The sequence below is a fragment of the Lepisma saccharinum genome, chromosome 1, assembly GCF_977018435.1.
Source record: "Lepisma saccharinum chromosome 1, izLepSacc3.1, whole genome shotgun sequence".
Taxonomy (NCBI): domain Eukaryota; kingdom Metazoa; phylum Arthropoda; class Insecta; order Zygentoma; family Lepismatidae; genus Lepisma; species Lepisma saccharinum.
Window position 1 is genome coordinate 95,923,293 of NC_139229.1, and position 27,886 is coordinate 95,951,178.

The 27,886-nt window shown below is 39.8% G+C and overlaps 2 protein-coding genes across 4 annotated transcripts; one reads left to right on the forward strand and one right to left on the reverse strand.

Moving 5' to 3' along the window:
- Nucleotides 1-1,762: 1,762 nt before the first annotated feature.
- LOC145985072 (uncharacterized) lies at nt 1,763-27,429 on the forward strand. Of its 3 annotated transcripts, none has more exons than XM_083118656.1 (6): nt 1,763-2,041; nt 9,551-9,791; nt 11,079-11,222; nt 14,356-14,525; nt 23,909-24,087; nt 26,344-27,429. In XM_083118656.1, the coding sequence occupies exons 3-6, from the start codon at nt 11,123-11,125 to the stop codon at nt 27,380-27,382; spliced, it is 1,488 nt and encodes a 495-aa protein (XP_082974782.1). In that variant the 5' UTR covers nt 1,763-2,041; nt 9,551-9,791; nt 11,079-11,122; the 3' UTR covers nt 27,383-27,429. The 3 variants fall into 3 exon arrangements, with proteins under 3 accessions (XP_082974782.1, XP_082974774.1, XP_082974791.1); XM_083118648.1 differs by having other exon boundaries at nt 11,083-11,222; XM_083118665.1 differs by lacking the exon at nt 9,551-9,791.
- Nucleotides 6,058-6,651, reverse strand: LOC145984419 (uncharacterized). The gene has a single exon (XM_083118085.1). The coding sequence runs from the start codon at nt 6,649-6,651 to the stop codon at nt 6,058-6,060; it is 594 nt and encodes a 197-aa protein (XP_082974211.1).
- Nucleotides 27,430-27,886: the final 457 nt, after the last annotated feature.

Here is a 27,886-nt window from a genome sequence, read left to right on the forward strand (position 1 = left end):
CGCCGCGAAATATTATATTATTGTCACTGAAATGATTAGTTCCAAATATTTGCTTATTTAGTACTTTTTACATGCAAAATGTTTCTGAATTCGAAATATGTGTAGATCTTTTAACTAAGGCAAGCAACCTAACCACACTAATTGGGCGTCGCAAGTGCAAGATAGGCCCACATTCCGACTAGGGCGCCGTGGAAAAATCTTGAAACACTAGGGGCAACGTGAAACGAAAACGTTTGGGAACCTATACTGTAAGGGATGATTTCAGTACCAGTCAATTAACGCTTCAAGATATGGTTTAAAAGATGAAGAAAAATGTACTATCTGTATGATATTTATAAATTTTATATAAGTTAATGCCCCCCCCACACACACATCTTCATTTAATACTATTTTTTTAAAAAAAAATGGACTTGGTTTACAAAGCCCCCCTGATAACCCGTGAGCCCCCCCCCCCCCCGGAGATTAATTCTAGCTACGGGCCTGCTTCGAGTACAATTCTAATAGAGTGAAAAGCTTCTAATATACAAAATATTTTATTGTGTATCCCGCAGCCAGGGATAGTGCCGAAACGAGGACATTTACCTTTGGGGCTTTCGTCCATTTTTGACACAATACAAGTTTATTCACTCGACAGCAGTTTAACAAAACCTACACTGTGAAAAGGAATGGTGTTAAAGCGACACAGTGGTCTGAGTAGGTCCACATAACATTTTGGTAAATCTTTAACCCCCGTGGTGTTAGAATTAAAACACATATAAATTGTTGTAAATAATACCATTTTTTACGCACCTGCTTCAAGAAAAATCTTTGAAAGTAGGGTTTAAAGGTTAGTCATTAAGTTTAGCTACGTTTTGTAACCTCTTAAATCAAAATATTATTCTGAAATTTTGAAAACTCATACATCCATTTAGTACTTGGATTCAGTGGTAGAACATGAAAAACATTAAGTTCTGGTTGATGCACTTTATAATCAATTTTTCCATCTAGAGTATTTTCTACTTTCATTATTCTGGTGGAGTACTAGTTACCTCAACTTTATTTCGCTTATCAACTATTATAATAAGTATTTTTTTTATTTTAATTTAAAATGAAGAATGTCAATTTCCGGGGGAGGGGGGGGGGATGGACGAACCGGTTCGATCTACCCCACTCCCGACGACGCCCACCTTTCCTCATTTTGCGATAGGACACGGAGACTGTTGATCCTGATTTTGGTTATTTAGTGTCGCTTTTTCTGCTAATAGCAACGATAAGGCTGAGTGATATGATGAAATTGATGGAGCCCACAAATAACACACCCATGCTGGGATTCGAACCCAGGACAACTGGCGTCGTAGCGTGCTGTGCTAACCACTCCACTACGGAGGTCGGCGGTATTTTGTAAAGTGTGGAACCATCGGAAAAAAATGGTAGAATATGAAAATATAAACTGGTTTGGTTTCCTGCATCTGCACTCCATTTTTGACTTTTCTTGCTTGCAATCCAAGGTTTAAAGTTCACAAGTATATACATGTTCTTAATTACTAAAAGCTTGTGCAGGTGGAGAACTTTTATTTATTTCTTGTTTGTAAATTTTAACTCGATATGATGCTCGATTGCCACCCACTCACCATGAGCGAGGATCAATTGGTTCTCAATACTTCCGCAAGATGTCACGACTCTACTGCATATCTTGCTTTCACCTAGCGGGCAAATGAAAAACTACGTTCAGGCTAAATTCAGCAGATCCAATCGATGGCACAGCCGATTTGGATACGTAAAAAGCAAAATTCCCTTCCTGCTTTTCACTATACCTATTCTTTGAACTGTGAAAAAGTGATAGCACCGCATACGTATTATTGTTGGTAGAAGTTCAGGGCTCATGTTTCGTTCAAGCAGTTGGCGTGATAGCGTGTACATCAAAATACGCTAATGGAAGATGACATAACATTATTCAGTGTTTATAATTTACAGTAATATTTGCAAAGTGCGATTTGCTGGTGAGGATGTGATTCTACAAGATCATCGTGCATTTTACCTGGAAAAAGGAACTTATTGTCAGGTAGGACCAGTGGCGTATTAATGATTTCATTTCGGGTTTTCTTCCTAGCATTTGTTTTTTCTTTAGAGTAACACATCGCACTATTGCATGTAGTGGTTTATGCACATCCCAACACTTGTTTAACACACAGTCCAAGGGCGTAACTTGGTACCGAACTTGTGGCTAAACCTTGGGGGAGCAGAATCAAAGTTTTCTATCCCATAAAAGTAACATCCAAGGCTATTTTGCTAATAATGTTACGTTTGCGAAATAATAAAATTTACTCAATACGTTACTTCTCAGGTCCGAGAAGCTTAACAAAAGTACCATGAACTTGTAGATTTTAATAAGCCTGAAAATTTGGGGGGCAATTGCATTTCTTGCCCCCGCCAAGTTATGCCCATGATACAATCACAAATAGTTTTGTTTCACAAGAGGCAACTGTATGGTTATTTTGGTTCTAAATTTACATGTATGCCTCTAAAAACGACCATTGCATGCATCGCAGTTATTCTTACAAGTGGATGTAAACGTTTGAGTAGAAGTACGGTGGGATGCATAAGTATGACCAAGCAAATTGTCCATCACCATGTTTATTCTATTTGTTCCCCCTCCCCCATGAGATATTCAAGAAATAAAACAAACACCAAACAAGCTGATGACAACATCTGCACCAGAATATATAAAAATACAATCCTGAAAAAAATGTATTACTGTAGATACGGACAATCTGTCGATCAATACTCGTGCACCTCACTGTACTGGAAGATTTTGAATTCACCAATTCAACCGACATACAGTTCAATTCTCTCTCTCTCTCTCTCTCTCTCTCTCTCTCTCTCTCTCTCTCTCTCTCTCTCTCTCTCTCTCTCTCTCTCTCTCTCTCTCTCGTTTACGTGTTTCTATATCGGATCTTGTAGTGACCCAATAACAACTAACTCTGTCCCCTATAGTAATTAAGAGATTTCGGGTTTGTTCACGGTGGAAATATGTCGCACGGTGGTTCGGATACAGTTCCGATTAGCATGTCTGAGAAAAACTGACTTAAAACATAAGCCAGCCTTCTGTCTGTCCCTACCTCAACATTGTTTCTCCATCTTAATCTTCCCCTTCTCACAGGTGTTATCATCAGGTTCAGTAGCGTACGCAGGATTTCGTCAAGGGGGGGGGGGTTATTTCTAAAACTTTCTCCAAATTCACATTACCTTTGATTTATTATACTTTAATTAAATCATAATAATCACAATTAATAATACTTATAGTTAATTAATTAGCTGAATTACTACTAATAATACTACTAATACCACTACTACTATTATGTAGTTGAGATCTACATAAATATACCATTTATGAAAACAATAGAAAGAAATTACTTTCTAATCATTCAATTTTTATCAAATCCTGGGAGTATTTTTTTTGTTTTTGTTTTTTGTCTGGTCAACGAGGTGAGACATTTTAAGGGTGAAGAAAATCCATAAAACAAGAAAATATATTAAAATAAATTGAAATAATTAAAGTATGGAACTCATCCAAGAAGCTGCGGTGGTCTGGTCGGTAGAGCATCTGGCAATTACGCGGGAGATCCGGATTCGATTCCCGAAATTGGTTGAAATTTTTCCAGTTTCTTCCCCGCATAAATGTCCCCGATAATTCACATCTGGATTGTCTCACTGTTCTTACCAACAAAACATTTTCCAATAGTTAAGCTTATTGTCGTTTGAATAATTGTCTAGTCAACAATTGGTGAGACATTTTAAAGAGAGACATTCAAACGTGCTGCGGTAAATAATACAATGGGAAGGCAGACTGGTGACTGTATTCTTGTCCGCCTAGCCTTCGTCTATACATTAGCCTCTAACAACGAACCAAGAACTTTCTTTAGTTAATTCTCATTGTTCACACAAAAAAAAGACATGTTCGTTGAACACTGGCGTACGTAGAGGCATGGCCGATGGTTAGAGGCACATACTTTTGGTAAATAAAAAAGCAAAATTTCAGTATAAAAACAGTCAATTTCGGGTTCAAAAGCTGTAAATAAAATGAAATTTCGCTGTTATAGTGGTGAAAAAGCGGTATATAAAATTACATTTTGGTTTTAAAAATGTGAATATAATCCCGATTTAAAAACTGCACTATTACACAAAATAAACATATCCCTTCTAATAGCACATTAAATCATTACCAGAATATTAAGTTTATTCCTGTATAGAGGAGTCCATTTTTACTTTTCAAATATTTACAGCAAAAATTAATCAATTTTCCGTGAATTGCATAACACACAGGATACTTCAGACTTCAGAAAGTGTCGCGTAGGTATATAAACGGTAAATTTTGTGTTTAAGAGTCTATTTCGCATTTTGCAGTTCATTTCGCATCATTTCGTGACAAAACAGGGTAGGAAAATGCACCTCACACCCTTCAGAAACCTTAAAAATTAACATTGCAATGTGTTATTTCAAATTTCGTTTTCTTTTTGTCAAAAACGAAATATGCATGCCTCTACCGATGATGCTACAGCCCCTACCAAAATTTTGAGAAAATCAGAATTTTCAAATAAAAATCCGTTAAGAACTTTAAAAAATCAAAATGTGTAAATACGAAACCTCTTTTAAAGTGAGTCCCGATTACCATTTTTGTCTTTGAACACAATTTTAATAGACAGAAAAGCTCCAAAAATACGAAATATTTTATTATGCATCCTGCCCTCCAAAACGAAACCATGTGTTATCCACATTTACTATTCCGGCCCCTCCCCCCCAAAAAAACTGCGTACACCAGAGTATTGAACATTGTTGCAACTGAAATACAAAACATTTTATTTCTCTTTTAAATCATAGTTACCCTCATATTTCACTTTCAAGAACTTGTGCAAGGCATCACTCTGAAAGACGCGTGTGCTTGGAATGCTGTGCTTTTCTCCATGCTACATGGAAATAATAATTCAAATTATTATTATTATTATTAGTGGTAGTAGTAGTAGTAGTAGTAGTAGATGTAGTAATAGTAATAGTATTGTCCCAGATCTTTGACTGTGGTAAATTGGCCATTTAAATTTTTTCCACGGCATTTTTCATAATATTTCACAAGCTCAAGGGGGGGGGGTTAAACCCCGTAACCCCCCCTTGCGTACGCCACTGATCAGGTTACCAACAAGAACCTTATGAACTCTTCTATCCTCTTCCATAGATGCTACATGCCCTGCCCACCGTAGTCTTCTTGGTTTAATCATTCTATTTATATCATGGCACGACTAGTCCCTCTAGAGCTCTATTTAATCTTTAAGAGATACCAAAAATATTTAGGATTTTATTTTCAAAACTTTCAATTTACATTATTTTAGTGTAAGGGGGTACGTTTCAATCCATACAAAACTACAGGCATAATTATTTTCTAATATATTTTAACTTTTAGATTCCTTGATATTATGGAGCTGTCCTGTTAGCGGACAGTTCATGGAGCGAACAGGGCATGGAGCGGACACAACTTGATCGACATGTTATCTAGTGAACTAATCAGTTACAAAATCTAAACCTCCCGCCCCACCCCGATGCTGGCAGGCAGCAACCAGTTCATGGAGCGGACACATGTTCATCGACCTCCCCCGCCCCGCTGAAAATTGTGTTACTAAAGGGTGGATGGATTTGTATTTACGGCCCTTTTGTGCCAAACAAAACTTGTACATATCCTTATAATGAAGTGCGAAAACGTCTATACTTAGTGCCAGCCGGGACTGTGTGCCTTCTTCACATTCGGGCACCTCATTATTCTGAAGGTGAGCCTGTCGTAGTGCCTCGCACCAGCAATGCAACAGGGGGTCCAGAGACCCACGGATGCGATAGACACGCACGGATAACCGTACTCGGCCTTCAAATTGAAGGCCTAGTCCCATCAGCAGCATTAATCTGCTTCGTCAAACAAGTACATTTTGTGCTACATCAAAAGTTCTTTACATGCTATCAATTCAGTTTCCGAACGAGGACATCGTCTTCAGAAATTTAGCCCTAGTTCCATCAGCAGCATTAAGCGAAGCTACTTTGTCAAACACGTAAGTTTTGTGCCATGTCAGAAGTTTTATCCAGTTTTAGAATGTAAGACATTGTCTTTAGAAATTTAGGCACATCACCATCTTCTTCATATTTTCTCGTGTTTCTTGCAACTCGTTCGTCCAACTTTACATATTCCTTCTTTCTCTTCACTCCTTCCAAGTTGAGCTCCATTCTAATAATTTTCTCATTTGATTCCTCGGCTTCCAGCTTCAAAAAATGTATAAGCTTGTATATTCTGGGATGTGGTGTACCCATGCGGGTGTTTATTTTGTAGTTCCATCCCTCGAGCGAGTTGTTGGTCCTGTGACGCCGCTGGTAACAACTCCACATATGTATCGGTACAAATTGGTTTTCGAGCCACTGCTGCACGAAGTAATCGAAAAATTTCGTTAATTTTTCGTCTGCTGGAGCATGTCCGTAAACATGAAGCCACCCTTCCTCTACGTCGTCCGGTTTCAGAGTGGTAGTATCTTCGCGGGCACGTTTTTTCGCCCTTGAGAGCGCTTTCCTAACTTCGATGCTGGCTTCGTCGGGCACACAATGGCGATCGGTCACAATTAAAATTGTATCATCCTTGGTCTTCATCGTACCATATCTCATTCACACAAAACCACGTTACAACAGCAGCAGATTTGTTTACGCGAAATTTCTGGTTCAAGTCTCTGTTAAACATTGCACACGGTTTCCCTTTCCTGGTCCCTACGATTTCCGTATTATTAAACTTCGGAACTTACTTAACAGGAACGAACAGCTACAGTGAGTGTAAAAAAGTGTTTGGACACTGCTTACGTTAATAATGGATCCTCTTGGCGTTGTGGATGATGGTAGGTGAGCGGGATAAAAGTGCAATGGTTCTACCTCAAATTATTTCTTTCTTGGCACAACAACGAAATAAAAATATCAAAACATAAACAATCCACGAACAATTATAACAAAAATGCCACAAATTATGGGCACAGAAAGTCTTTGGACACTTAGTAAAAAACATTAAAAAGGACCTCTGTGAAACATGATCAATAAACCTGGACTGCCATACACGTACCACTGACCCATTCAACCTCTGGGCTCACAGCTGTCAGTTCGGAAGTCTCAGTTCTTGCAGTAGCTCCGCCTCATTGAACACGATAGTGCAACATGGGTCCCGGAAGAAGAGAGTTCACCGTTTGTGAACGTCGGCAAGTTATCCGGCTACTAAAACAGTGCAAATCGTTAAGGGAAATATCACGCTTGTCCGGAATTTCTAAATCAACAGTGCGCGTGATCATAAATCGCTTTGGCGAAAGAAAAACAGTAGAAAATAAGCCGAGGTGTTGACGACCAAGAGTGCTTTCTGTGCAAAACGAACGGTTTAATATGCGAACTATCAAAAAGGACCCCAAAACTAGTGCTCCGACGTTGGCTGCAAGACCGAGTTAAGCAACTTTCCTCCAGTACGTAACGTATGCCGACGAAATGCCTACCATGGACGCGTGGCAAGGAAGAAATTTTGGTTACTGCAATAAACAGAAAGAAGGGCCTCGAATTTGCCCTATATCACCGCAATTACGATGCAGACTTCTGGAACAAGGTCATTTATTCGGATGAAAGCAAATTCAACTTATTTGGGTCGGATGGTAGGCATATGGTATGGCGGAAAGAAATACAGAGTTGGAGCCGCGTATCTTAATCCCAACTGTCAAACACGGTGGCGGTTCACTCTTAGTATGGGGTTGTATGAGTGCTGCCGGGATCGGCAAGTTGCATTTCATAGAGGGGACGATGGATCAGTACATGTACATTGATATATTGAAGAATATTTTGAGCGCTAGTGCGGCTCAAATGAACTTTGGTAATGATTACTTGTTTCAACAGCACAACGATCCTAAGCATACCGCCCTTAATACAAAATTGTGGCTGTTATACAACACCCCAAAACAACTTCACCCCCCCCTCAATCCCCAGAACTGAACCCGATACAAAATTTATGAAGTGTATTAGAGAGACAGATAAGAAAAAGAAATATATCCAACAAATCCGACCTACAATTAGTATTGCAGGAAGAATGGAACGCCATTTCACCTCAGATTACTGCAGATCTGGTAAAATCTGTATCAGACAGGCTCCAGGCAGTGATTCGTGCCAAATGAAATCCAACAAAATATTAAATGCTTGTGTTTTTTGCAGAAAATATCGACAAGAATGGCAAGTGTCCAAAGACTTTTTTGTGTTCAAAATATGTGATATTTTAGTTATTATTGTTTATGGATGGTTTCTTTTTTTATATTTTGTATTTTCCTGCTGTATGAGATAAACAAGTATATGAGGTAGAATAATGTGGTTTCTATTCCACTCTCCTACCTGAACCCACAACTCTGAGCGGATCCCCTGTTTACGTACCATCAATGGTGTCCAAACACTTTTTACACTCACTGTAGGTTAATCGCACAAAAATGAAGTAAGCTCACAGGAGACAGGACAGGAAGTATGAAGCTTCCCGGTTGGCGGGGAGGTCAATGAACACGTGTCCGCTCCATGAACTGATTGCTGCCTACCAGCAGCGCGTGGGGGCGGGAGGTTTAGATTTTCTAACTGATTAGTTCACTACATATCGTGTCAATCAAGTTGTGTCCACTCCATGCCCTGTTCGCTCCATGAACTGTCCGCTAACAGGAGGACACGGATATTATACCAAAGGATAAAGGTTAATACATAGAGAGGTAATATTATTTTTTAAAAAAATAATGAGGATCTAAATTTATCATTAATTTACATTAAACTGTAATAAACCTCACCTCATGTTTATAATGAGGTAAGAAATAGCTAAGCCTTGAAAGAGTTACGTCATGCAGACATTTTCTCGTACACTTGTATGCACGTAAAAAATATAGCAGGCCTAACTGAAGTTCTGTTACTTCAGTAAATTAACTTCTTACAGTATCTAGACGTTACTCGTAAAAGTAACGGGGTGTAAGGAGTGACACTTTCCGATGACACCTATATGTCAACCTCTCTTCCACGTAGTACACCCTGTACTGCATGTTACTGACTAACGAGGCTCTCGCGTCTGTACCCACAGCCAGTATGATGCTCTGTGGGGCTCGTGTTGTGTCGTACATATATGTTCGTGATTGTTCATTCATCTCATCTTACCACAATTCATCCCCATCTTCGCGATTAGCCAAAAGTGACAGAAAAGCAAGGTAAAATAAATCTAATTAATTGAAAATTAACTCGTTACTTCCAAATGTGAGCATGCTTCATTTAACACTTACTTATTCATGAAATCATTCATTTAAATTAATCAAATTATTCATGAAATCATTCATTTAAATTAATCAAATTATTCATGAAATCGTTCATTTAAATTAATCAAATTATTCATGAAATCATTCATTTAAATTAATCAAATTATTCATGAAATCATTCATTTAAATTAATCAAATTATTCATGAAATCATTCATATAAATTAATCAAGCTGATGAAAATGAATGATTAATTTTTCAGGCGACCTCCTTTCACCTGGCGTATTGACCTGAGATCGCAATGCCCTCTAGGAAGTGTCCAAGTTTGTACGAGCTGTGTTTGCTCAGAGCTTCCGTGATTCTGGAAGACATCGGGCGTCGATATTGTTGCAACTACGAGCTGTCTCCAGTGAGCGAGCAGTGTAGCATTCTGCTGGACATTGGATGACAGACCCAGCTTTGCGGCGAATCCACGATAGTCCAGAAGTCACTGGAACACATAGGTCAGTTGTCGCAAGTCTTCCTTTCAGCTTGTTCAAGTTCTGATCCAAATGCTGCATGCTTGATTGATTGATTTGTTGTTTTTCTTACTTCGAATTTATGACAATTTTGGCTAATCACGAAGATGAGGATGAGTGATATGATGAAATCGATGAAGGGGACACCCACCAAAAAAAAATGTCGTGATCCGAACCAATTGACTCGTGCAGTGGTGCAGCAACATGTGAGATTAAGGTAGGTACAGTCGCCAGCAATAAAAATGAGACACCTACACTCAGCCTCTGATCTAAGGGGGCCACGACGCACGTGACGATAGAGAAGGGGAGAAAACAAGTGGGTGGAGCAAAGCAGTGCGCGCTGCTCCAACGGCTGGTAGCTGCAGCCGGGTCCCCTCCTTGCTCCATAGATTCCTAGGTGTACATCCGAAAATACTCGCTTCGCTGCAATTGCTTTGTGTTTCATAACTCGACGGCGATGAAAGAACTACAATCATCGAACTACAGGTTAGGTCATCCCGTAGAGTTAGGCAACCAACAATGCGCATTGAAGTGAAGCTTCAGGATCTAGAAGTTCAATTTTTATTGCCGGTGACTATACAGTCGGGAGCTAAAAAGCCAATGTTATGAAATCATTAAAACACGCAGTAAAATTCCTATAACATATGTAATTTTTGGAAGACAAGCTACGTAATGGTACAATTTAAAAAAAACAATACATTATGCAAGGCTGTTGATTGATTGCTTGATTTGATTTTACTTCACTTTTCTGCCACTTTTGTGTAATCGCGAAGATGAGGAGTGATGATATGAAATTGATGAAGGGACACTCACAAAGAACATCCATGCTCATGTCTGGATTCCAAATATGCTGTAAATTGTAGAAATTTCAGTGTATTTTGTATAAGTTCCTAATGACAGAAATATACTCCTGACTGTATAAAGGACGGGTTTGGGGGTGGGGAAATAGGACAGTTTACTTTTTCTTGAAAGACAATGCTTAGCACTACGAAGGCATAGTTAGTGCGGGCAAAAAGTATCAAAAAGTGGGGGGCGACTGCCACCAAAGGCAACCGGAGCTTGGTGCTGATCTCGTCGCATCTACTTCATCCTCTATGTCCCTCATGGTATTGTGCAATGCACAGTCGATAGCTTTGTCTCTCTGCTTAACTTCTTACTGAGTGGCGCATATGTGTAAATACATTTCGCTTGTAAACACTTAAAAATTATCTCCACAGTAATTGTAAGTTAACATCTAAGCACATTTTAGTAAGATGTTTTTTTTTCTTCCAGCCAGATCTGTGCAGTCAACTGTTTCATCCCCGCGTTTGCAATCGATGCTAAGAGATGTTCTGTGTTCGCCGTTCAGAGCACAGGAACCAGATGGAGGGATGTTGCAGACCACACACCCCATGCAGCACCAGATGAGCTATTTGCGTAAGTTCACATTTTCTAGAAATTTTTTGGCGTGATGGAATTCCTAAAATCGTCGAAACTGTAACCGAATGTGTTTAGAATAATAAGGTTCGCTGAATATTTTTCATCATCATATTCACGCGTACGGACAGAGCACAAAATGAATGCTTGTGCTTCCATGAGCGTCGCCCACGAGGAATGAACCTATCACCTATTACCTCCCCCCACAATTCCCGAGATCATCGCTGATCTAAGCAAAGGGCTTCTCAATATCAAGCAAGTCACAGTTTCCTCTCAACAATGTTTACGAGACTGAATCATTGAGACTCGTGATGCATTGATTCTGATTGGGATCTTATGTAAATTAACTATAGCAGAGTTTCTAAACCGCCGAGCCCTGGCGTCATTTCTACCGGTCCGCGAGAGGTTTTCCTGAAGTTTGCGACTTGCAGCCCAAGCTGGCAATCACCAGGAAAGATAAACTTTCGTTCCCCATCAATAAGACGAATTTCAGGGCAGTGCAGGTGAGAAATCAAACCCACTGAGAGGGAATTGTCTCCCGTGCAGCCACTACATTTGATTGATTGAGTTGGTGTTCTAAGTGCACTTTATGCATAATAAGGCTAATTGGGACTGGACCTACAGTTTAAAGAGCGATCCGAACCACCATGTGGCTCCACCGGGTGTGGAACCCGAGACCCCTTGATTACAAGGCAACGACGCTACCCCTGCGCCATCGGGGAGGCCTTCTACATTTGAATTTTAACGGTTGGGTCTTTCTCGCCGGAAAGATGAAGACACTTCCAGCCAAAATTAATTTCATGACATTGGCCAGAAGAAACTAAAGGCTTCCATTAGAGCCAGTTGTTGTAATATAATTACAGAATATGATTAGCCAGAAGTGGCAGAAAAGTGACGATACATAACAACATTAAAAATTAAATCAAAATTCTACTTGCGAAGGTTTTGCAGTTTCAATAATGCGGTAAGCATAAGTCAAACATCCAAAAGGGACAAAAGTATGTGTGGTTAACCTACACTCATGCTCATAAATTAAGGATAATAGAGGTTTTGGTGCCCCACGATACAGCACTGAAACAAACTAGTTGTGGTAGCATGGACACATGTTGAACACACAAGAAAGATATCCACATACCCTGTTTAACCCTGTTTATTGCAGAAAACGTGATAAAAACCAAAGAGCGCACATATGATACAAAGCAAGGGAGATTGTAAAATATTGTTCCACAGTTCTTTGAGCATGTGCACAGGCTTCAGTATGGAATGTGACGGCCATGCACCTTGACACATGCAGTACAACGGCTTGGCATACTCTGGAGGAGGTTGTCGAGCAGCTGTTGGGGTATGGCTTCCCATTCTCGCACCAGTGCCTGTCGGAGCTCCTGAAGAGTCCAAGGAGGTGGAAGACGTGCGGCAACACGTCGGTCTAGAGCATCCCAAGCATGTTCGATTGGGTTGAGGTCAGGGGAATAAGCAGGCCACTCCACTCGTATGATATCTTCTGTTTGAAGGTACTCCTCCACAATAGCAGCTCGGTGTGGCCTGGCATTGTCATCCATCAGGAGGAACATAGGACCGACTGCACCTCTGAAAAGACGAACGTAGTCTTGCAGAATAACATCCCGGTACACCTGACCTGTTACCGTACCTCTGTAGAAGATAAGCAAGGGTGTACGTGAACCCAGGATAATGCCACCCCACACCATGACACCACCACCTCCATACTAGTCCCTTTTGACGATGGTACCGGGTCGTTATCTGGTTCCTGGTTCATGCCAGATGGTTACACGATGAGAATCATTGTTGAGACTATACCTGGACTCGTCAGTGAAAAGTACCTGAGACCATTCTTCCATTGTCCATGTCCTGTGTTCTCTACATCATGTTACGGGCTATTCTGTGACTATGTGACAGTGGAATGCAAATTGCAGACCTCCGGGCGAATAAACCGTGCCTGTTGTGTTGTCTGTACACAGTGTGTCTGGAAACAACTGTTCCAGTGGCAGCTTCAAGGTCTCGAGCAAGGCCCCGGCAGTACTGTCAGTGTCTCCGGGCAGTTACTGTCAGATACCTGTCTTCTCGTGGTGTTGTACACTGTGGACGTCCACTGCTGTAGTGCCGAGACACGTTTCTAGTCTGTTGTAATCATTGCCATAATTGTGAGATGACACTTTGTGGCACATGGAGCACCTGTGACACAACCTGCTGTCTGTGGCCCGCCTCTAGCCGCCCAAGTATCCTTCTCCTCATTACATCATCAATATGTGTTCGTTGAGCCATTTCACACACACACTCACCATTCGCAGAACCGAACACAACTGCACACATCCTATAAGCACTGTACTCTGGTCAGCAGTTTCGCTCCTGTGAGTCATTTGTCTGCTTACAGCGCCACCACACACTGGATGAAAGTCATAGTTAACACAGGTTCTTTGGTTCAGTACCCAGACATCATTTCAAGCTGCAACGTGCACATCAAATATTTCTTTGTACAAGATTCTGCATTATCCTTAATTTATGAGCATGAGTGTAGTAGAACCATTTTAGATTCAGATGCGTAAGTATTATCAAGCAATTTGTCCATCACCATGTTTAATTTGTTTCAAGCAATTGGAGCTTCAAGAATTGAAACAAAACTCCAAAAGATGCTGACAATCTGTGTACCAACATACGTAAAACTCCTTAAAAAAACTTATAATTCAAGGGGAAAATTAAGGAAAACAGTCATGGACAATTTTTTGGGTAATACTTGTGCATCGCACTGTACAATACACATATACCTCCTTGTATTCATAAGTGGAATTCTATTTTGGTTTAATCTTATGAATTTTAGATAAAAAATCATTTATTCAACTCAAAATTCAAGTCAATCTACAACGTGAATGTGACAAATGACAGTATCAATACAAAAGATTACTAAAGCATTATCAGTCTCAGATTTCATGCATTATTTTTTTAAATGCAAGAAGACAACTACAATTTTCCACTTATAATATATCCCATTATATCTTGCTGCAACTTAAGTAGCATTAAATGCTGTTCTTAAGAGAACATCTCTTTTTTTCGTAAAAATATTGATCTTTTTTTAATTGATCGTTGTGTTCCTTTCACAGAGTTTATTTGTTTCTTTCAGCCGTTGGTAGTATAGAAGATCTCATGTATGCTGCTGCCACCTGGCGAAGCAATCGGGAAAGCAGCAAGCATTTTTACCCAGAGTGGAAAATCTTTTTAACACCAGAGATCAGATTTGCCTTTTTGAAGATGGATAGGGAGTTGGTTAATTTTGTGAAGAAGAACTGCAAGGTGAGAAAGTTTAGATGTTTTCTAATGAAAACCCCTGCTGAGGAACTCTCAATGTGTGTGACAAAGAACTTCTTGAGAGTTCCTCAGCAGGAGTTTTCATTGTGAGCATGAACAGCCCAATATCATACAGTACTGAGGTTACACATTCATTGCCATAAAAAGCCTTAATTCTCTGATGAATGTCAATTGGGGACACGTTTTCTGCAGTTAGAAACTCTGTCACCACAGGCAGTTTGCTGGTGCATCGACCATAGTATGGTTACATGCTGCCATTTTCCTCGCTCTAGTTCAGCAATCCCTGGTGATAGAAGTTTCAAACTTGGAATGGAGAAGGGGGAAAGTCTGAAGAGTACAATGCATGGTTGCTCAAAATCCAAAATGTCTTTACACCGTCAAAAAAAATTGGAGGCATTACTTTTCAGCCTGCCCTCGTAGTTTACCATTTCTTAACTATGTCACACACATAATTGAAAAATCTATCGTGCCCATTAAGGCTTGATTCACATCTTCACTAAAGCGACACTCTCCCCTAAAGCTCCGCTCACGGTCAGGGTGTATCCACACTAGCGATCAAGCTTCGCTCCCGTCAAGGTACGATCAACGTGAGTCTGGTGGTGGTTTCTTCACAGAGTACACCGATTTTTCTGTATAAAAAGGCTGCCGATTGTGCTAACTGCAATGTTTAAGAGATTTTCAACGAAGGACTTTTCTGTTACAGCACTGGCATTAATTACAAGAAAATGAAGAAAGAGAATTGCGAAAACTGGAATTTATTGATATGGTTGATTTACTTCGCTTTTTTGCCAGTTTTGACTAATCGCGAGGATGAGGTTGCGTTGTGATATGACGAAACGGATGAAGGGACATCACAAAGAACATCCATGCCCAGGCCGGGATTCGAATTCGGAACACCTGGCGTGGTAGCGCGTTGTGCTAACCACTCGACCACTGATTGATTTAATTTATTTTACTTCGCTTTTTGTTCCACTTTTGGCTAATTTGCGAAGATGAGGATGAGTGATGATATCATGAAATTGATGAATAGACACACAAACACTCATGCCCAGGCCAGGATTCGAACCTGGTACCACTCGGGCACGGAGATCGGATATTAAAATATAATACTGTTTATTGATATATTTTCGGTTTGGAATCTCAAAACGTTTATTTCCAGCGACATTGCGCTAGGTTTGTCATGAACATTTTCGGCCTCTTTGTTTCATATCGACATTGTTCACCATTTCTTTTATCAGAAAGTTTCCGACACAACACGTGACAGACAAGCATCAGGTTCTAAGCCTAGTTTCAAGGACCCGATTGTTACGCACATCGTGTGAAAAGTAAAAAAAGGAATAATTTTGTTTAGAATTCCGTAAACGAAGAACAAGTTCGTCTAGATATCAAGAATAATTTTATGCTTTGGCAGAGGGTTGACCAATACCTGCTTTCCCTTTGCGCACACACACACACACACAAATAACAATTTTGTTGTCCGGAAAAATATGACAGGTTAGATGTAAGGAATTTATTTCATGCAAAAAAATATAACTAGTGCTCATGGATTATATTTGTGGCTAATCCCGTCCTGAATTTCTTTGATTGGCTATAATTGTAATTTGGTTGTTTCGGTCAGTTTTTTCTTAAATTTCTTTTACTCGGGTTCATAAAATCGCATATTTTGACCGATGTTTTACAAACAGAATTGAGAGGAAAATATTTTGGGATTTTCTTGCGCAATGTCCCTATCAATCAATTTTATCTATACTCGCCTTTCTCTGTGTTTCAATAAGTCTTTGACTTCTGCCCGCACATGTACGCACAAACTGTGTTACGTATCCTCTGCAACGGGGCTGAAGACTTGCTACTGAACCGTGGGCTGAGCGATACAGATATTCACATCAACGATTAAGGTAAGCTTCTGCAAAGTAAAGCTCCGCCCCCTCACGCTCCGGTCAAATATTCTTTCCACTCGATCGTGACCGGACCCCGAACTGAGCGCGATCGGAAAGAACCTTGGCCGGAACAATATTTGACCCCACCGTGAGGGGAGGGTGATCTGAGCGTAGATGTGAATCAAGCTTAATGCTCCAGTCGGCAAAGAAAGGCTTTTAACATGCTTGCGAGAAAAGTATACCAACTGGTTTTTGCATTTCCACTTGAAATCAATGACCTCCTCCTAGTCAAAAGTCCGAGGTTTCGTGTAGCCATGAACAGAATAGAGATTTCAACGCCAGGACGAGACCAGAATTCGTCATTCCCCTTTCCACATTTTGGGTAATGTCATTGTTCTGGTTTACACTCATATTTAACACTTACTCACAAACAACAAACCCCTCGACCTGTAAAGAACCAATAACCCGTTTCGTCTGAAGTGCGACTGTACTCAACAATGAATCTACAGCAAAGCTCGCTTTGTAACTGTCATGTTACAAAAGTTCGAAATGCGTATAAATTTCTTTGTCATATGGAGCAATTTACAACGGGTTACTATGTAGTAGGCCTACATAAAGTACAATTATTACGACAGACATAGAATCATTAATACAATAGTATTTCTAATAGAACTAAAGCTATGCACTTTCTTTACTACAAAAATAGCAAGAAAACGTATAATTTGTAATTAAAGTTTAAGTCTCAGGGACTGGTGGTAGATCGTACGCCCTCGAAAATTTAGACTCCTTTGAATTTAATCTACAGATTTCGATAATTTTACAAGGCCTGAACGTTATTTCAAGATGCGAAAAGCACGAATAAGTCAGATATTTAGCTTGGAAGTGCGACCAATTTCTCGTATCCCGGACTACTTACTTTCACCACTTTTTTAAATGCAAACTTCGTCCTACAAGAAACACAAATTTGTGCAAATTCAAAGAATAACGTAAACTCAGTATGAGCATCAAACCAAACATTCCTAACCTAACAATGTAAAATTACCAATATATTTACAGTGCACCGCATTTCGTGCCAAATACTGTAAATCAGTCACATATGCAAAAAAATTATTGTAACGGAGTTTCATATACTTTGAACATATGCACTTCCCCATACATGTCTGTAGGAGTCAAATGTGTCAAGTGGCACACGTTTTACAAAGCCACGAGGAATAACGTAAAGTTACTATCGGCATCAAACTTAACACTCTAATGCGTTGATTTGAAATATTGAAACCATCTGACACTTCCATTCTTGGGAGCAAACTTCCGAGGTTCAACTGCATATTATAAACACTGTAAGAACATAATCACGTTCAACTTGTTTTCCAATACTTTCCTATTCATTACTAAATCATAACATTCAAAAGTAGTTTTATTTTATACACAAAACGAGAAAAGTAAGGAGCAACTCCCGACTTCATGACGTCACAAATAATACGACATAAAATGACTGTTGCAACAAGTATCATCACTGAGACTCTGAAATGTGTGGGTTAACAAATATAATTAGAAACGAACCATATCGTACAAAATATCTGTGCTCCGTGATAAATTCTAAATTAAACAATCGGCACTTGGGCCATTTGTATTGACTTTCGTCATTAATAGGGTGACCAGATATTTGTTGACCAAAAAGAGTAGCTATAGTCTATAGGTAGAAGGTGCGCATGCACAAAACATAAAAAAGAAAACGAAAATAAGGGTGGCTATTTGTTATTGCTTCTATTATAGCCCCTGTAAAATAGGCCTACACTCTACAGATTCAAATTACTTATGGGTCTAATGTAATTAGCTAATTATAAATACCTACTCACCAATGGTACCATCGTTCATACTTCTGGGATGATTTTGCTTTCTTGAGTATATTTAAGTCGTCCTTTATTGCCAGTCCAAACTCTTCAAAGGTCATGTCCACGTTGGATTTCACTTTCATTACGAGTGTTGACACCAGTAGTGTACTTTTTTCCTCTCGCCAATAAGTTTTAATAACAAAATCAAATCAAAATCAACATTTGTACCAGACAGAGTAAACAAAAATTTTATAAGAGGCACAATCACTTATAATTTGACCCAGCCTGTACTAAATCTCTGAACACTGACCTCCACTTACCCATCATTGTTTCTTTTCTGTCTGTGGATTTTAACGCATTTTTACGCGTAAAATAATGAATGAAATTAAATAGCAAGGAGAAGAGTATATTTGGGGATTTTTGCAAATTGAAAAGAGTATAGAGTATATGAAGAACCTCTAAAAGAGTATAATACTCTTGAAAAGAGTATGTCTGGTCACCCTAGTCATTAACATTTTGAGTTCATGAAGCGGTAGGCAGAGTTCTGTCTGTTCTCGTGTTGGCTGCTATATTCACCTATGCAAAGCCTTATTAAGTAGGGTTGGGCTGCTTCACGTTAAGGTAACAAATGTACTTTACTTCACAATAGCATATCCCCGCGAGATAAAAACAACGGAAAACGTTCATAAAGAACGTAAATTCTTTCACAGGGCGCCATGATGTACACTACGCCCCCCTCCCCCACAGATATGCTCTGATCAGGTATCCTAGATATATTTATTTTACTTACAAGTTACCTGCATTCATCAATGTGCTTCCATTCATCCTAGGGCTGTTATTGAGTTGCTTCATTCACATCCGTGGCCCTCTGATATGCACACCTTGGACAATGCGTGTCAAAGTTAAAAATCCACTTTATGCTCAGACAGTTTAATCAGGGCTGGACTTACAGTTTAAAGTATGATACGAACCACGGAAATGTATTTTCATGGAGAATCGAACCAGGGAGATCTCAACCACAAAGCTGCAGAACACCAGGGGGCACGATTGAGGTCGTGCACCTTATCACAGAACATGCGCACAATTACAAAATATCGGCACATTTCTTCCTCTTCAGGCACTTGCTCAGTTATACAAGTTTTCCACGTTATTTTGTTGGGTTCCACAACACACGTTAACACTTGTGCACGTGAACGACGCACTTTCCGTTAATTCCAACGCGCTTTTACGCCGTAACAGTTCGAATCCCGAACACAGCATGGACGTTTCTTCGTGTATGATAAACTAGAAAGGCACAAAAATGACGTAAATATCCGAAACTCGCGCACTTTCGTTCAACTACGCACACGCACCCAATTCGCGACTGGACGAATGAAATGCGCTGCAAGAAGCGAGGCATATTCTGCCCTCTAGCGGAACTTTGTTGAAATTCTGGATAGACGTCGCTATACGCACCGCATAGGTCAGCAACCAGTGCATCCAAATTCATACAAAATGTAAACAAACTTCTGAAAATGATAATACGATTATTAATCAGGATGCACTTCCGGTTTTTCCCGGACATGTCCTGCATTTTAGCCTTATGTCCGGCGTCCGGGAGGAATTTGAAAAATATCATCAATATCCTACATTTTGAGCATCACATAATATTAATTAGCCATTAGGAAAATATGTAGCAAGGAAGAATCATGCAACTTACAAGTCAATTACTGCGCTTCCAAACTCAATAATGAAATTTATTTTGATTCAGTCATTTATCAGTTGTTGTATGTATGTACATCTTGGTGTAGCTTGAAAAAGTTCTAGGAAACCAGAACGAAACGTCGTAGATAAAATAAAATAAAAACCACTAAAAATAACTGTGTTAGATTATATTGCATCTACAAAAAGTGGTTATGTGAACCTTTAAGAAGAACATAGATATTCAGTCATTGCCCAAAAAGAAAACAAATGTTTGTCCCGCTAGATAACAAACGGGAAAATGGAAGCAATTAATGAACAAAGTTTTGCGACCACTTACTGCTGATGTCATTGTTCAATGCCTGAGTGGAATTTTTGGGGGTTTATACGGATTCAATATTTTGATTGTACAGCAGAGATATAGAGAACAAAGTTATTCAGGGTGTTTGCAAGTCAAGAAAGTCATGGAAGTCAAGAAAAAGTAAAAGCAATAAATTATTCTTGTGGACAAGAATTTGCTATCACAATGACTGACTGGTTGATTTAGTTTATTTTAGTTTACTTTTCTGCCGTTTTGGCTAATTGCGAAGATGAGGATGAATGGTGGTAAGATAAGATGGATGAAGGGACAATCACAAACATATAGGGACATCCGATACAAAGCCGCACATAATATTTTACTGGCTGTGAGTCCAGACACCACGGACTCGCTAGTCGGCCGAATGCAGTCCAGGATGCATTAATAGATAAAGCAGGTTTAATTCTCTTCTTAAATACAGCTTCAGTTTTCATCTTAACTGGCCCTTTGGTAGGAACTTTTCATTAAATAAATACTTATTTTCTGTATTACTAATTTCTAACTTTACCTAAGTCAGGATCGATTAAATAAACGTTAAGAAAAACGAAAAAAAATAAAAGGTAAAGGTAAAGTGTTCCCCTGTGCATAGCACCACGCCATGAAGGCGTATAGGGGGTGTGGGGGTAACGCACACGAAAAAAAATAAAGTACAGAAAAAGTCAAGAATTCTAGATTTGTTATTTTGGTAGAAACCCTGTAATTGAACTAAAAACTACTCACGATGAAACCCTGGAACCACTGCAAATTATAGTAATTGCTGAATATTTGTTTACCATTACGGGTCATAATGCAAATGTTGAGAAAGTACTTTTGTTACCATCAGCACAACAGACTCATGAGAGAAATGATTTTTTTCATAAAGTCTGCAAGATGTTTGGTACTGGCCCCTATAAGCTCACCGGACAAAATATTAGTCACCCCCTGGAGACATCACTCTAATACCGAATAACGCAACCTCTGGCCCTGATAACCGCCTCTATTCGGCGAGGTAAGGATTCCACAAGGTTCTGCAGGTATTCCACATCCAGTTGACACCACTAGCTGATCAGAAGATCACGTAAGGCTTCCAAATTGCCGGGATGCTGATTTCGGCGTTTCACCCGGTGTTCCAAATAGTCCCACAAATGTTATATGGGGTTAAGATCAGGTGATTTAGCGGGTCAGGCGAGGTGCGATAGGGTGCCTGAGTGTTCATCAAACCACTCACATACGCGTGCTGCCCTGTGAACACGGCAGTTGTCATCTTGGTAAATGGGGGTGTCCATAGCGTTCTCATCATGAAGATGTTGACTGAAGAGAAGCACCTGATCACCGAGAAAGTTCAAATAAACATACTGGTTCATGTTCACGGTCTCCCGAATGATTGGGCCTAGTGCATAGTAAGAATAACACCCCCAGAACATCACAGAACCACCCCCTGCCTGAACTAGCCTACACCCTCCGCACACTGCGGATGAAATGCCTCATTTGTCCGTCGGTGCACTCGATGTCTTGCGTCTTTTGAAAAAAAACAAAATCGCGATTCATCAGGCCACATTAAACGCCTCCAGTCTGCCACTGTCCAAGTTCGGTGTTGTCTGGCCCATGTCAGACGTGCAACTTTATGTGTCGCTGTGAGCAAAGGGCTCTTTCGATGTACCCGACTCCATATGTCCATGGCATGAAGTTCTCGTCGCAATATTCGATCGGAAATTGGTTGAGACGGACCTTCATTCACTGACTGCAACAATTCCTGTCTACTTTGAAACCGATTGTCATTCACAAGATGTGAAACTCGTCTCCGGTGCCTCTGAGTTGGAATCTTTTTCCGACCACAGTTCTCACGCCATGTTCTATTGCCACCAGTGGTACACCATTTCTTGGTCACACGTTGGACAGTTCGCGTCGATACCCCAACAAATCCGGCAACTTCGCTCACTGTGTGACCATGGGCATGCCCAAACACGATAGCCCATTTTTGCCACTCCGACACATCCCTGGCTTTGCCCATTTTGACACACTATTCCCGTACAGGACAACGTCTTCCGCACTCAACGTTACTGCTCAAGTCTCACAGCACTGATCCAGACATAATGAACCCTGCCACTCCTCTGCAACGCCATCTGTAGGGGCATCAGGAAACCACCTTGCTTTTTGCGCTGGGGTGACTAATTTTTTGTCCGGTGTGCTTAATTTCAAAGAGTTTGACTGCCCACTCCAACATAAATATATTTTGACAACCTGAAATTTTGAGAAATATTGGCTCCTCTGAGAAGTACCACTTAAATCACGTAGTAAGAGGTGCATTGTTTAGTATGATTACAAGTTTTGAAATTTTGCATTTAAAAATTCATTAACAATTCATTATTTTAATCTGAAAAGTGTAATTTTTAAATTACTTTCTAACGTGTTCTATAGGAATACGTACGCTTATTTATTGAGAATGTCTTGTGTCCTACATTTTGGGACAGCATGTCCTACATTTCCCTTATAGCGATCTGGTAACCCTAATAATATACAAACTATAATCAAGAGCCACTATTATATCCAGAAGGAACGAGAGCATTTCCTTTGGGGGGGGGGGGGGGCGAGGGTGTGTAACTTACATAGTACGTATTACTTGAATCATCTTCATGGGTCGGCATTTTCAAGAGGAACATTGCAATGTATAAACTTTCCGTGCCCGAAAAGCTATCCTATATCCTTCTCTTTACAAACTAATAATTTACTGTGAGCATTGTAAATATATCATCATAATTTACATTATATATAAGTCCATACTCTTTCCTAAGTATTTCTCTATTTTCTTTAGAAATTGAGACATTAATGCGTGTTCCTAAGGACTTCTGGATTGAGATGGTGCCGAAACCGAGAACGAGACCTTCGTGGCGGAGTGGTTAGCACAGCGCGCTACGATGCCTGAAGTCTCTGGTTCGAATCTCGGGCTGGACATGGGTGTTCTTTGTGGGCGTATCTTCATCATATCACTAATCCTCATCGCGATTACCCAAAAAGTGGCAGAAAAGCGACGCTAAATAATAAAAAATCAAAGACGAGACAAACACCTGTCGAGACGAGACAGAGAATGTGAAACAAGACGAGAGAGATTTACTGTTCGAGACCTTCGTTAATTAGAATGTTCAAAATATATGAAAATTTGCTTAAGTCAAATATTACCGGCCTCCCCGATGGCGCAGTGGTAGCGCCGTCGCCTTGTAATCAAGGGGCCCCGGGTTCGATACCCGGTTGAGGCACAGTGGTTCGGATTCCACTTTAAATTAGCCTTTCTGTGCATAAAGTGGACTCAAAACACCAAATTAATCAATCACTCATTAAATGTTACCTTACTACTTACATATAAAAATGGATAGCTGCCGGATTATGTCATTTATAGACATGTTGTGTGTGTTGTTTAATGTGTGAAATGAGACCAATGCAGTCAACCTTGTCAGTCCTCATTTTGTCATCTATTCCTGCCTTCGACGCGCCTTGGACACGCCACTGGTGCTAACTCTTTTCATCTCACAAAGTTTCCAGTCCAGTAGTCTCCTGGGACTAATAGTTCTGGATAGTAATGTGCTGTAATTGTGCAATTTGTTTCACTGGTTAGGCATGCAGTTTGACCCGACTTTCTTCTTTCAGAACCTTGTCCGTGCATATATACTTCACGACGATCCAACGCATGTGGACATCGAACTCTTGCTGTCACTCCTGGAAACGGTGGACGTCCTCTTGGTGAACCCTGATATCATCCCAAGCAACAGGACTTTAATCCGAGATGATCCGAAGCAATCTTTCGAGAAGTCTGTGGAGTATCTATAGTAAGTTGTACGATATTAACAGCGTAAGCTGGTGGTGCTGAGTCAGGTATGAGTTCAGCAGTTTGCATAATTGAAATAATAGTTCTTGAAACGCGGGCACTTGTTTCACAGCAATTCAAGTTTCTTTCTTTACCAGACTCACTCTTAATTTTTTGTAGTTGTGTTGATGTAAATATCGTCGCTTGTTTATCCGCTAGGTTAAAAGAGAGAAAAACAAAGGACAGTAGCAGGGAAAGCGTAGTAAGTGGGAGGACTGGTCCATGCCTTTCCTTAAAAAGTATGACCTCATCATTCTCCTGGAGTGAGTGAGGAAAACCAAGGAAATGTTCATTCAGGATCGCTGGCCATAAGATTTGAAGCCTGTACACCTTATGTTAGTAGGTCTATTAGGTCCATTTTATGCTCAGATAAGCCAATCGGGAATGAGCCTACACAAGCACTGTGTTGTTTGGATGTGCCTCCACCGGGACTCGAATACAAGATCCCTTTATTTCAAGAACATAGTGTTACCCGCTTCCCTATCTGGAGCACCTTATCAGGTGTAATTGTTCTCAGAATCAATAATTGACTGGCTGTCATAGGAATATATTTTCATCATGTTGATCTGTCGTGCTACTTTTTATAAAACCTTATATTATTAAGTTCAATTCTAGTCTGTTCTGGAAAAAGCACCCAAGTCAAAAAACGGAATTTTACAATAGATAAGTTATTTATGTTTGATTTGGTGTTTTTTAAGTCCACTTTATCCACAGTAATGTTAATCGGGACTGGACCTACAGTTTAATGTGGGATCTGAACCACTATGAGCCTCCACTGGGTATCGAACCCAGGACCCCTTGATTACAAGGCGACGACGCTACCACTGCGTCATCGGAGAGGCCACAGTTTTTTATGTCTATTCCGTAAATAGCAAACATTGCAGACATGACTATACATGTTGGATCATGTTTAGAATCTTTACAGATTCCCAATATAAAATAATGCTTATAATTTTTTTAAAATTAATTCAGTATGGCTTAAATGAAAACAACAGAAAAGTCCAGTTTGTGACTTAAGTACTTTTTCCCCCAAAGAAACCCTAGAATTGTTCTTGATGTATCATACCAATCTGTCTATATACTGTTACAGGAGCATTTCATTCATAATTTTTGTTTATTTGGTGTAACATCAGCAGCATAGGTAACATTAGGAAAATTGTCTATTGTTATTTTCGTTCTTTTCTTCTCTTTGTGTGCTTTTTTTAAAGAATAGAATTGTACAGTCAACTACAAAGATAATAGTAGGGAAATTGTCCATGCTTATTTCCATTCCTTTTTACTCTACATCCAGTGTTTTTTAAGGTAGTCAAGAAAGAAATAAAATAAATAAATATTACTGTAAATTGTTACTGTTAGATTTATAAGTTAATATAAAGGGACTGTAAATTTATGCTAATATTAATTAATAATTTACCGAATGTTTTGTTTTAAATATAAACTAATTAGAACGAATGAGGACCTCAGTTCCAAAATGATTTTTTATTTTAATTCACTATAGTTGATAATGTAATAAGAACAAGTCCCTACGTTATATCTTCCATCCTTGAATTTTACTGTGTTTATATCAATTTCATATTTCATGTATATTATAATGCATTATGTAAGTATCTCTTTATATTTTGTTTAGTCCCTGGTGGTACAGATCTGAAACATTCAGTGTAAAAATATTATTTGTACATTGTAATATTTGAAATTTTGTGTTCATGTAGGCAATTCTTGTATTGGATAATTTCGTCTCACAGTTTATGTTACTCTTTCAATCATACTTGTATTATTATTTTAATGTTTTTGTTTTTATTAACTATACTTTCCTTTGTGTACATTTACAATGTACTTTAGCGTTGACATACTTTATGTCTATCAGAAAATATGGAACACTATATTTGGACATTCGCCTGTTGTGTTCAAATAAATAAAGGTGTGGAATTCTGCTGATGCGAAGCAGATATTACACTCTGCTTATTGGCGTTTTTGTATCAATTTATGATCATTACATTGTGGAAAGCAAGAGTGAGATAAAATGGTGATGGACAACCTGCTTACTATTAATTTTATCATTGGGTGTACCTATCCTAGAGCAGAGATTGTTCTCTGCCTATTCATGCTTCTTGTTTCGATTCTTGAAAAACAGGATGAATGAACATAGTAATGCACAATTTCCCTACTATTAATTTTGACGTTGACTGAACACACCTCACTCATTACGTCATCTTTTCAGCTCAATTAACAGTTGGTCTTTCCGTCATTTGTGGAACTCCGCTGCTGGAAGCGCTAATAGGCTGAAGCAACTATTCCTCAGCGGAAGCAACGTCAGTCTGGAAGGCCTCCAGACGATCTTGAAGACCTGTCCAGGACTGGACCTCCTCCGTCACGACGGTCTGGTCACGGCGCTCTTCTACCTCCATCACGACCAGCTGGTCGAGGACGCCCTGCCCAGGTACCAGCTCAGGAACCTGGACATGGGATTCCTCTCCTGCGGGGATAAAGACCAGCAGAAGCACATCTACCTGCCTGCAGATGCCGCCATGGTGGCTGTGCGGCTGTGTCCAAAGGCAGAGATCATCCGAATCGTCCTGCACGAGGAAGTTGCCATTGATACGATACTTCCTCTTGTCGAAGCGCCAACCGTGAAAGAGCTGGTGGTTCTTGTAGATTCCGACAGCTGCAAACAGCGTCATCGCTCTCTCCTGTCCAACGTCTCGCCCTATGTCTTCGCGAGGGGAGTCGCACCAATCGTGAGGCGACACGGAATGACCTTGAAACATCTCCACATATCCTCATTGAACGCCGTAGACGTTGGTTTCCTCTTATCTTCATGTCCGTACCTTGAAGTTCTCAAACTGACGGACAATTCCTACGTGGACAACCTGTTCGATCTTCCCTTCAGCTACTCCGACTTCCAAAACCTAACATTTCTCCAGCTCCAGTCCCTACATAGTCCGAACCTGAATTCCATTTGCTGGAGGCAGCTTCTGAATGCCCAGAAGCTCACCTGTCTCTGTCTTGATCCTTTCGATGCTGATTTCGAAGTTCTGGAGAACGTGCTCAACACCACAGACTACAAGGAGCTGGGTGCAGTCTTTGTCGGCAATTCTGACACTATCACCAACGAACACTTGCTATCTTTACTTACTGGCAGCAGCAAGCTCAGAAAGATGAAGATCTTGCGTTGCACTAATATCGGAGAGAACGAAATCCGATGCTTGAAGGAAATCGTTCGCGAAATGGGATTGCAGGTAGAAGTAATTGGTAGTTAATATCTATACTTCACTTCACAGAGTTGTACAGCTGGAATTCAAGTGGATTTATAGATATGAATGAAGAATATTATTTTTAATCATTAATTTGTGTAGTTTCATTTCTTGCTTCCCTTGACTATATTCCTATATTATTACAAACCTTAGTAACTTGAAGGCTTAGTAACTTAAAATTCCCACCAATCATCATTGCATCTAGGAATGTAAATCGACTTGAGATGTACGAATATCATCCGAAATGGGTACATCGGAACAGATTAATAAAGTAGGGCATATCATTCACACTTAACCTTTGTGTTTTTCTGCTGTGGGAGAACAGGCTAACCTAAGAATTACTAAAGTTATATTTTTTTGGTAACAGTTCCAAATATCTTGAATTTTATTAAACATTTCTCGGGAGATACGTAACACTAAGCCCCATCACCTCTCCCTGGGTACGCCAGTGAGAGAAGAAAGGAAAACTAGAAAAGAAAAAGTAGTATCCTGCAGGATTTTTTCTCAGTG

Bases quoted from the DNA above. Each gene is read 5' to 3' on its own strand.
- LOC145984419 (XM_083118085.1), bottom strand. From the start codon at position 6,651: ATGAAGACCAAGGATGATACAATTTTAATTGTGACCGATCGCCATTGT.
- LOC145985072 (XM_083118648.1), top strand. From the start codon at position 9,733: ATGACAGACCCAGCTTTGCGGCGAATCCACGATAGTCCAGAAGTCACT. The intron at 14,526-23,908 runs GTGAGAAAGTTT...TTCTTCTTTCAG, and splicing joins TTGTGAAGAAGAACTGCAAG to AACCTTGTCCGTGCATATAT. The intron at 24,088-26,343 runs GTAAGTTGTACG...TCATCTTTTCAG, and splicing joins AAGTCTGTGGAGTATCTATA to CTCAATTAACAGTTGGTCTT.